General features: G+C 46.5%; 1 protein-coding gene across 1 annotated transcript; it reads left to right on the top strand.

Moving 5' to 3' along the window:
* Positions 1–733: 733 nt before the first annotated feature.
* LOC106819155 (melatonin receptor type 1B-B-like) lies at positions 734–2,485 on the top strand (the record flags this gene model as incomplete). The annotated part of the gene is made up of 2 exons (XM_014823809.1): positions 734–1,032; positions 1,912–2,485. Coding segments are annotated over 2 exons (770 nt in total), but the record flags the coding sequence as incomplete, so codon positions are not given.
* Positions 2,486–11,455: the final 8,970 nt, after the last annotated feature.

Below are 11,455 nucleotides of genomic sequence, written 5' to 3'. Positions count from 1 at the left end.
GGTCGCAATAAAGACGCAGCGGGCGCAGTGCAAGCGTGATGCGGGCGTGGTGTTGAACGTGGTATGGAGCGTGGTAAAAGCTTGTTGGGCGGGGTAAAGACGCACTTAGATCGTAGTATCGGCGCTGGGGCTCAATTAGCCACGCTCTCACCACGCTCGGCCAAATTTTTTGAGCGTGGGGCGATCGTGATGAGCGTAGCTCTAGTGTGACGGGGGATCTAGTGAAGATCTAGTGTGACGGGGGATCTAGTGTAATCGTAACGATGCTCTTTATTCCGTCCTATAATAATCATGATATAATTATATGAATCTACAAATAGGCTTGTAAGTTTCTTATACGGTTATGAACGCGTATTTGTTTTGACAACTGTGACAGAGGTAAATGTGAAGATGGTGATAGCATTCCATAAACTGGAATTCAATTTTTCGTATCACTCGATATTTTCTGTCCGTTAAAATTGTATTTTAATTCTACAAACCGCATTTTTCATAGAATATAAATGCGGCGATAATACTTCCTATATTCCAGTCCCCATGAGATAAACACATTTTTTCCATCTGAAATGATACATGACTGCTAGATCAATGATCTACACGCCCCTTTCCCGGGGTTTCTCACTGTAGGATTTCTCAAGCAGGAGGTGTTGACAGGGTCGAAGATTCTGTGTACGCTTACCGGCGCCGCATGCATTAACGTGTGTAACGCCTCGCTCTTCACACTTATGGTCATCAGTGTCAGTCGTATGTTCGCTATTTTGCTACTCCAACGTCTGCGGACGCGTGTTCACGTCGAGCAAATGCGTCGCCATTGTCGTTGTCACCTGGTTTGCCGTCTTCGTCATAAATCTGCCGGCGTTCTTCTACGACAACGGCTTCTGGTTTGAACCCCGTTCGCAGTCGTGCCTGTGGAATTGGTACACGAGCCCGCTACACCGCCACCTGTGGGCAGCGCTCTGTCTAATATCGCCCGTAGCCGTGACAGCCATCTGCTACGTGAAGGTATTCCTCCACGTTTACAAGAGTAAGCAGCGGGTAAGTACTTTCGGGTTAGACTGGCACTACTTCTAGCGCCATTGCGTCTATTGTTATTCCCCGCGCGTACGTGTGCCCGTCAACGCCATCTCAACTATGACATTGTCCCAATCCCTTTAATAATAAAATTGAGTTTATTATGACTTTATTATGTCCCACAGAAGGAAATCCTACATAACGTACACTCGCACAAACTAAATTATGTCTGGATAAAGGCAACGCGTCTAACATGCCTTCATGATGCGTCTTATTTTATTAGTCATGTCTGCAATCTCTGCATTAGTAGCTAAAAGGTGCAGGTACCCCAAACAATTAACTACCAAATTACTACCAAAGTGTTAATGTTTCTCTACTCATACGTATATATATGTGTGTCAGTGTGCGGCAGCGTGCGTGCGGTGTACATGTGTGTTGCAGAGGAGCATTTGCACGGCATTTACAGGGAATTGTCGGCAATAATAGGCGAAAGAGAGTAGAGAAACATTAAGACTTTGGTAGTAAATAGATTTCGTATTTATTTAGCATTATATTTTATTGAAACGATCCAAGTGCCTGTGCAGTGGACAGTAACCGCATTAAATTTAGTTTATTATGACTTTATTATGTCTCACAGAAGGAAATCCTACATAACGTACACTCGCACAAACCAAATTATGTCCGGATAAAGGCAATGCGCCTAACCTGCCTTCATGATGCATCGCATTTCATTAGTAATGTCTGCAATCTCTGCATTAGTAGCTAAAAAGGACAGGTACGGCTATTCGCCGTCAATCTTTGGTAATAACAATAGTGACGTTTCTTGCATTCTACCCTTAAGCTACTCGGTTATTCGGCGGTACCGTAGCGAGAACGGGGTAACATTGCCTTTGTTCGCTACAGGTCGCAGCTGCAGGTGCGGTCCAGTCAAAAACGAAGACGTCTACGGCGTCGACCGAACTCGCACGAACCCTTTGCACGATATTCGTCGTGTTCGTAATCACCTGGACACCGATGGTCTTTGACTTCTACTTCGATCCCAACTACGACTGGCCGGCGCCATTTTTTCTCTTCGCAATTTTTATGGCGCCCTTCAACAGCTGCGTCAACCCGATCGTCTACGGCGTGACCAACAGGCAGTTTCGTGCTGGCTTCAGACACGTTCTGTGCCTGGGCGGACGCGGTGGGGATCAGTCCGCTACCATGCAAAACACGTCGCATGTTGGGTTGAGAAGCGGGCGCGTTAAGGATCAGCCGTCTAGCGTACAAAACACGTCGCATGTTGGGTTGAGAAGCGGGCGGCTGACGCCCCGCAGCGGGATAGCCTTCACAGCTGCATCTAGCAACACGGCTACAGTAAACGAAAAAGGTTAGCATCAAAATAGACGCCGACGCTGTTCAAGGATACTGTAGTCGCTGGATATTTTCTGCTGCCAGGCGACTGTGCGCTTATAGATAAGTGCTATATGGGCCGTGAAATGCGTGAACATACTTAGAAATAAAATAAATAAAAAGTAGAATTGGTAATAGTTTACAACTGCCGTTTCACCGTATATTTTATACTTACTAAAACACGTACAAATCACACGGCGTAAACTAAAGGTTTTGCACTACACATAAAATCTAGCAACAGACGAGAGTGAACACAAGAGAGCCCCGTGTCTACAATTGCGACGTGCCGATCGCGGTACTGGTGTCATCTCCGATGGCAAGCTACTCATTGCCACAAGAGGATACGTGCATCATCGGATCGTGAATACAAAACCAAATCACTTATAACTGCTCAGTGTATTAATCAAGAGTGATTAATAATTATAAATTATCAGTCACTCCTGATTGAATCTATTTGAGTAAGTGATGGCAGGTTTGCCACCACTCAACCAAAGAATCTCAATATTGCACTCACGCGCAAATTAAAAACTCAAGTGCATACAAAGCGAGCAGCCCTAAATTCAATTATTCCGCAAGTATACTGGCCCTGAGGACACCTAGCGTCCTCAACTAAAACTGCAAAACGAATGCAAAAGTGTAGTGTTCATAAACAGCTAAAACTAGCAGTGAGATTGCAAGTCTTTATAGATAAGGTTGTAATTCATTTCAATGTCTAATACGCAGGACATACGTCTCTGACGGACAAAACTGCCTAGAGATGCGGCATAGTCTATTAACATTACAATGCATAGTCTTTATTTAATGTTACTCAGTAACAATTAGTTACATACAATGCTAATAGTATCATTATGAGTTTTACTCCGGATAGCGCCTGGCGCCAACGAAGTCATATATCTGACCGCGTACATACGGAAAACGCAATCCGGCACGATAGCGTACGGCGTGGCCTTTTCTCAATAATTTCTATGCAGCTTGGGACCACAATCAGATGAAGAGCCGGATACCAGAGAAGCGTCGCCTGGAGAGGTGTTGACCCTGCTCGCTAAGACGTGATCTTGCGCGCAGTTCACTACGAAAAGTTCACGCGCTGGCAGCTTCTCGCATCCGTGCGCCACATCGAAAGCCGGCGCACGCGTCAATTGCTGCCAGCCGAACGGTCTCGAATTTTTGGCGGGGCTAATTCACTTAGCAAACATTGCATCACACCATCGCGCAGGCCTAATAGCGAGTTTACGTGGACAGTCATAGATCAGGTAACGGAGTATTCTGTTATGTTTGGGCAGTTGCAGAAGCAAAGCGTGCTAGTTGACATTTACAGATTGAATGACCACATGTTTGTAGAAAGCGGCTGTTTATGCTAGGTGCCGTACACGTGGTGCTGCGTGCAACGTGCTGCTTGCTGTGCCTCTGTGCGTTGCGTGCGGACGTACATGTGCGTGCATGCGTGGCGTGCGACTTAGCACCGTGCGTGCCGTGCGGCGAGGGCGAGCGAGCTTCCCTGCACCTGAGCCGAGCTGGTCCGCAGTGTGTATCTTTTGCGTCAGGTAAGGGGGGACCAGCAAGCGCGTGATCATCGTCCTGAGCGTTTTTTTCGGTAGACTTCTGACCGAGCTCCGCTACACCCTACAGGGTCAGCTAGCAGCGGCGGACAGGCGCCAGCAGCTAGAGAGCGAGGGAGGCGTGCGAGCTTCCTGACTGAGCAGCTGGCTCTGTCGTTGCTTTGAGCTGGGACGCCGAAGCTTATATACAGCCGTGGGACCACGTGGTTACAGTTGTACGAACCGTGAGATTTCCGGAAAACACTATTTCCACACCGCCTAGGTAATCAAGGAAATGGACAGGGACAGCTCTGCTGACCACCAACACATACTTGGGCGCATAAACTGGTTAGCATTGTCCAAGAAGAAGTCACGGACCGAGGTACCCGAATTCGTCGACCAGTTGTCTCAAGGGAACCTTAATGACAAGCGATCGCGACACGGCCAGACACGGCGGGACCGCCCGGGGCTACAAACCGGCTTTCGAAAAAGGCCGTTGGAACCAGAGCGAGGTCAAGAGAGATGCATAAAAGCAAGCGTTGAGTGAGTTCAGAGAGAGTCCCGCGACCATCGCTTGCGTATGTGTACCACTGTCACTGTTCATTGTGTTTAGAACTAAAGCCTATAACGTGTTTACCGTTTACATCACCGGTATACGATCTACTATCTCACGTCTACTGTCTACAACGATACGGTACTTCCACGCTACACAGTCACTGGACCCCACGCTGCTGACCGGCCAGGTGTCCAGTCCAAGTAGAAACTATAGGTAAGTGGTGCAGCAAGGCTTTCGCTTTCCATCCGGCTAGCCCACGTGGCTACAGAAAGCCGTAACGTCCTTCAAGCGTTGAAAGTAATTCTCGACGCATGCTAGGCCTATAGTGATGTTTAGCAGACGCACAGGCACTTGAAGCATATCAACTGTAAGCGCACGGCGCCGCCATTGCGCTGTAGCACTAATACACTAGAATATAAAGAGCAAGCGGTGCGAAAGCGTGCGCCGAGGAAATTCGCTCGACGCTCGCTTGATTTCACAGGTCTTCAGACACAAATACTCAACCTTACGACTCCATCTTTGCTCTCTAATTGACAGTAAGGCCGCTTACTTGGTTGTAGAACAGATCATGTCTCCTCGCAGCGGAGCTGTGTCATACGCCAAAATTCACGAATTAATCATGAAATTTCTCGCGCATCGTCTAGCGTGCTGCGCGATTGTAAACACAATTCATTGGAAAGAACGTGTTGTGGTTAGCCAGTGCAGCTGCGCCGCTTTCCGCCATGTACTTAATGATGTCTTCCAATCGCGCAGCAATCCTAGAGATCGCTGAGGAATTTGCATGACTCTAATTCGTGATTTGCGTGAACATGCTCTGCTTCACTGCGAAGTGAGACATCGTGATATATTCTACAACAAGTAAAGCACTGTACTTTTCAACTTAGGTAGCTCAAAGATGGAGGTCGTAATTGTTGAGTATTTGTGCTTGAAAGAATCCTTCGTGAAAAGTCAATGCGACTCGATGCGAATTGCCTCGGCGCACGCTCTTCGCACGCTTGCTTTATATCAGTATTAGTGTACCCGCAATGGCGGCCGTGCACCGCTTACCAGTTGATATGCTTCAAGGCCTGTTGAGTACAGCGGGGGGTCGAATTCGTACATATGAAAATCGCTATTGCATGAGAAGCACTTGAAGAATGCTCGTGCAATCACGCGAACGGGAAAATAACAGCTGTGCCTGTATAGCTCCAAATCCCAATAGTCGATGCCAGCGAGATGGATGTGTGCGTGCGTGTGCACGTACACGTGCGCGGCGTTCGTCCGGTGTAGTGCACGTACACGTGCGTGCGCTGCGTCCCGTGTGTGCTGCACGTACACGGCGTGCGTGCGTGCGTTGCGTACGCGACGTGTCGCAGTGCATGGATACGTTGCATGCGCAGCGTAACACCTGCCGGCATGGTGCGTGCCGAAGCGTGTGCACGTCACGTGCAGTTTCGTGCGTGCGTGCGTGCGTACGTACATGGTGCGGGCGTGCGTGCGTGCTTGAACTTACACGTGCGATGCATGCGTGCGTGCCTGTGCGTCGTGTGTGTGCACTAACACGTGTGCGTGCGGTGCGCGCGTGTGAGGTACATGTTTGTGCGGGTGCGTCGGCTGCGCCACGTGCTGTGTGCAGGTACACGTTGTGTGCATGTTAGTGCGTTCGTACGTTTGTTGTGTGTAGGTACACGTGCGTGCGTCGCGTGCATGCATGTGCACGTAGACGTGCGTGCGTGCCGAATCGGTGCCGTGGCGTGCGTGCGCTGCGTGGATAGGTCGCGGTCCCGGGCATGCAGTGTGTGTGTGCACCCTACATCTGGCCGCGCCGTGCGTTGCCGTCGTACTGAGTTACACGAACATGCGTGCGTGACAGCTGAATGTAATCTCGACAACTTCACGATCTGCTTGCTCACAACCGTAATATGCGTATAAAAGAAGAAATACAGAAAAACAAAGAAGAATGAATTTAAAAAAGACGGGCATTCGATCCAACCGACATTTCAGCAGGTGGTCTCTGCTCTATGATTCAGCTACGAGGCGATTGGGGTTTTGTGTTATGGATAGTGCCTATGACTACACTTCGGGCGTCGATTAGGAGTATTGCAGCAACTGACCTTTGTATCAGCCGACAATTGGATTTGCGAGGGCATGCAGCCGAGTAAATCGTGTGTCGCAGAGTGGCGATTCGCGGTGGCGTAGTCATTGAGGTAATTAGGGGTTATGTCTCAGTTGTTTATTATAGTTTTTCGTGCGCTTTTAGGATAGCAACATTTTCAACGGATGTTACGATGAATGCGTACAGCAAGACGCTGTGTCAGAGGTCAGTCACTGTGCCCACGAATTCTCAGACTAAGGAACTCCAGTGATTCCCATAATGTAATTCCCGTTTTGTATTTAATGGCCAACAGGGGGAACGTGCCCGCTCTGCAATTTTGAACTGGACACCTGCGGTGAAGAAAGACGGCCGTCCGGGCGCGGGTGCCCACCAATAGTCAGTCGTAGTTTGAATGCAGGAGACACAACCCCCATTAACAAAATATATTCCATAGCTCGCAAGAATGTCACGAAGAGAGAACAGACGCGCTAATATGAATTGCAGCTCAGATCAGCACCGTATGATTACTGAGCAAAGAAAACTATAATATGTTTTTGAGAAAAAGCTATTTTCTTAATATTATCTTGCGGATACAGTCCCTTGACTCTATCATGTCACACTTTATTGATGGAGGTTTGACGGTATAATTTTCTAGCCCGATCAGATACTATCTGCCGAAAGATGGTCTCCATCGCATACCGGCACACACGCACGCATAGACGCACCACGGGCCACGCACACACACACACACCACACACACGACGACTACACAAACACACACACACAACACATACACACCACACACGACAACATATATATCATGGTATATATGTATAGATATATATTACATATATCATGAGGTTGTATTCCTTCTTCTCATACATCACTACAACCCATCATAGTACACAACGACACATTATAATCACGGAATATTTTAATCTTATGCATCACATTCTCTTTCAACAGAATTCACACGCTTTGGCTTTCTTTATCCATAATTTTATTGTAGGTTCGGATCGGCTAGTTATTCCTTTCACGGCGATACATTTGCATTATATGTATATAAAATGCTGCATCCATATAAGAATACATGTCTCTTATATGGACTCAGGACGTGGACCATGAAGAAGCACTTTGCAGGCCGGTGATAGCCACATATATACTCGGCTTCTTAATGAGGAGTCTCAGGAAACGATCAGCTGGTCGGGAACACAAACCAAAAGCAGAAGATCTATGGAGACATACCACCATTTCTACGATTGTACGTCGTCGCAGAACAGCGTTTTGCGGTCACTGGTTTTCGTGCCAAGAACCAAATCATATCTGCATGTATTACCGAGTTGGACTGCTGCCCCAACCCAGAGGAAGACGGCCACTGAATTACATTGACTGCGAGATTCAAGGGATATCAGATGATAGACGCGAGTACCAGAGAAGTGTTGCCAAAAGGAGTGTTGACCTAATAACCGCGCTGAGCGAGAATCGTGCCGCGTCCGCCGGCAAGGCGCACGCGACCGCGCAACCTCCTACGACAGTATGCAGCGACTGGCGCTATGGATCCGCTGCGCCGAATCCATAGGTCGGATCGCACGGTCCACAGCTGCAGCGAAACACTGGCGGCAATCATTAGCGGGGAACACAGAAGGCAGACGTTTGGCATGAGTGATAGGAAGATGTACCGCGGATTGTGCGCCCAGTTACCTCTTTCAAATCATAGCTGTTTTAGAATCGCATTGCCTGCATTTCACCGGAGCTTCCGCCACTTTAAAAATAGTGGTAGCATTGGTGGCAGTTGGTATCGACGAGTAGCAGGGGTTGTGGTTGACGTGGGAGTTAGTAATTTGATTTGTTGATTTTCGGATGACAGCCAGTAAGGCGAAAGTGCAATGCATTTCAATACCAGCTTCTTCATTAGGAATATATGATATGTGAATCATTTTCCGGAGAGCTTCTTTTCAATATGTAAACCAATTAACACATTATCTGCCATCTCTATCATCGCATGTGACTTGCCTTATATCATCTGCACCCCTAGTCCGCAAATGCACGAGTTCATACTCGCTTTGCTAATGTGAGGTGCGGGTTTATCATCACCTCCATTACTGGGGTACTGGCTTCGTCTCGCTAATGCAACCCCTACACACTACAATCTCCATTGCTTTGATCATTAGTCAGCTATGAGAGGAATAGGTAGAGTAACATTGCTTGCTATGATAAGCAAGGGGCCTGTCTAGTATAGGCGTATTGTAACCCTAGCCAATACCGTTTCTTGGAAACATGGAACATTGGAACATTTATATAAATTTAATAGCTATAATAACATATAAGAAGGGACAACGACATAGAAAACTCGATCAGTTGAACAACCACAGGAGTTTTATGAAACCAGAGCATTAGCAATTCATTAGCGGAAAATACTGGGTCCTAGAAGAACACTACAATCTAGAGAACTAGAAGGGCGAGCATCTTTTTTCTATCTCCTTTTTTTATCCCGAATCCTTTTATCTCTAGATAAGACCCCGCACCATGCGTAGAATACCGAGTGCCTTGTGAAATTACAGAGGACGAGGTACCAAGAACAAGATAACAAGATACAAGGGTGAATACAATTGAATTGGGTATGCAGACTACGAATACTTCCATTACATTACTATTCAGTAATTACTACAAGTACATGTTACAATAATTAGTAGTCAGTAGTAGTACTACTATTAGTACTGGCACTACTGCCACTAACTCACTAGTACTAATACTGTCGTTTTACTAGTACTAGAACTAACTAGCCTCAAGAACGTACGTTATGCTAGGTTAAGAATACCTATATCCACGTTATTCACACAGGCCTTGGTCGGCGTTACTGAAGACTATAATGTCAGCTAGTACTAGATAAGTACTAGACTTAGTTACTACTATAGTACTAGAGCTACCTGTTTTACTACTACTGATACTATAATAGTATAGATATAGAGCTAGTACTACTACTAGCTGAGCAACAAACGCGTATGTTGCAAGGGTTAGAAGACTGTTCAAACACATTTTTGTGTAGTCGAGTAACAGTGAAACAACACCCAACGTTGCGTTACTACTGGAGGTGGTAGGACGTTCGCTAGCGTTGGCTGTTAGACGTTTGACTGGAAAGGCAAAAATCTTTTGACTGCTTTGATTCTCACATTGACAGGCCTTACAGTTCTAGTGCAATGCACTACACACAGTGGCATATATATGATGGATGCAATATCGATGGATAATGTTTGAATCCGAACTATATATGCTCTATGCTCTATGCCTATGCTCTATGCCCTATGCATGCCTATGCTATATGTAGATGCTCGTAACTGTGTCGTCATCATGGAAAAATCAGAACATCCTGTCCTATCCATTGGCCTACAGCTAGACTGAGGTACGACTTCACCCTTCGCCAAGTCATCCTTGGCTACGACTAGACTTATAGTTAGTGCCGCGTGTGTCAACTTTCCACCGCACGCAGTCTAGCTTAGCCGGCCGCAGCCGCGTGACGAAAAAGGGAGTTCTATATCAAGGCCGCGGTACCGGAATATACCGTACGCATATATTTTCAACTATATTGACTAATCGTGCGCAAATAAACTCCAATATTCACAGACGAGTATAGGCTAAGACTGTGATCTATAGGTATTCTGAGGGGAAGAAATTTTAGAAACTTTTAATCATCATGTAATTCACTTTGCGCGCGCATATGATTGTACTATTGCTAAGATCGTGCGTCAATATCAATATCACAGAGAGTAATATGAATTCACAGCCGGTGACGGGAGATCATTTGCACTAATATATTCTAGAATACCTATAGACACATGTCCTTAGCTAGTTTACTCTCTGCTGATATTGAGTTTATTGACGCCGCGATTAGGTTCAATATATAGCAAATTATGGGACCGTAATCTCCGCGTACCGGCCTGGAATATAGACAAAACCCGAAAGAAAACATGCTGTGAAATGCCATAAACATAGGCGCTCCGTGGCGCATCGAGTGGGGACCGGATATGTTCGAAAAATAAGTGTCAGGCATGAAACACCCAAATGGGTAAACTCGCTTTCTACTGCGAACGTACAGCGCGCGGACCAGCAAGACGGAACAATTACCGACCATTTCTATGAAGATGTCTACCTACTGCGTCAGTTGAAAAGGCTTGTGAATCGCACAACTGTCCGAATTGAGCGAATCTATACGTGTTTTATCTATAGCCCGAAGGACCTGCGGTAAGGTGATTGAAGTGGGCACGATATGTGTTAGAACGCGCTAGGCGGCGTTTTCGCGCTTCCGCCTGCGAATATCCGGTGCAGATCGTCCAGCATGCCATAGCGGACATGCAGATCACTGATGCATGGCAAATAGTGGCGAGTGGATGCGAGTTGGTGAGACTCTACTGGATTGAGTCCGCTGAGTAGTAGTAGATAGTAGTAGTCAGTAGTAGTAGTAGTAGTCCTGTAGTAGTAGTTAGTAGTAGTAGTAGTAGTAGTAGTGAGTAGTAGATAGTCAGTAGTCAGTAGTAGCATTATAAATGCAACGCTTAACCGAATAGATTTAACAAAGCGCGAGTTAGCTGTAATAATTCAATTTTATACATAGTAGCCGGTGGCTCACGCGGCTCCGGTCTCACTCTGCCGCGCAGCTCCAGGCTACGCGTCCGGGCCATATGTCTTCTGTATCTGTGAATCTGAACCTATATCTTTTTCAGTAAAAAACAGATAAAACAATAGGTTCTTTACATTAATATTACTTACCTTTAGGAATAGCCAATTTTTACAAAACGTGTTTATGTAACGCTTTGAAGCAATAGTAAATCCACAGTTAAATTCAACGATTGAAACAGCTGGGCGTGGTTTAATCACGTGACTTATCAGCTT

Source organism: Priapulus caudatus, unplaced genomic scaffold, assembly GCF_000485595.1.
Source record: "Priapulus caudatus unplaced genomic scaffold, Priapulus_caudatus-5.0.1 Scaffold2905, whole genome shotgun sequence".
Taxonomy (NCBI): Eukaryota; Metazoa; Priapulida; class Priapulimorpha; order Priapulimorphida; family Priapulidae; genus Priapulus; species Priapulus caudatus.
Note: the sequence above shows the minus strand (reverse complement) of the source record. Positions and strands in the feature narration are given on the sequence as shown.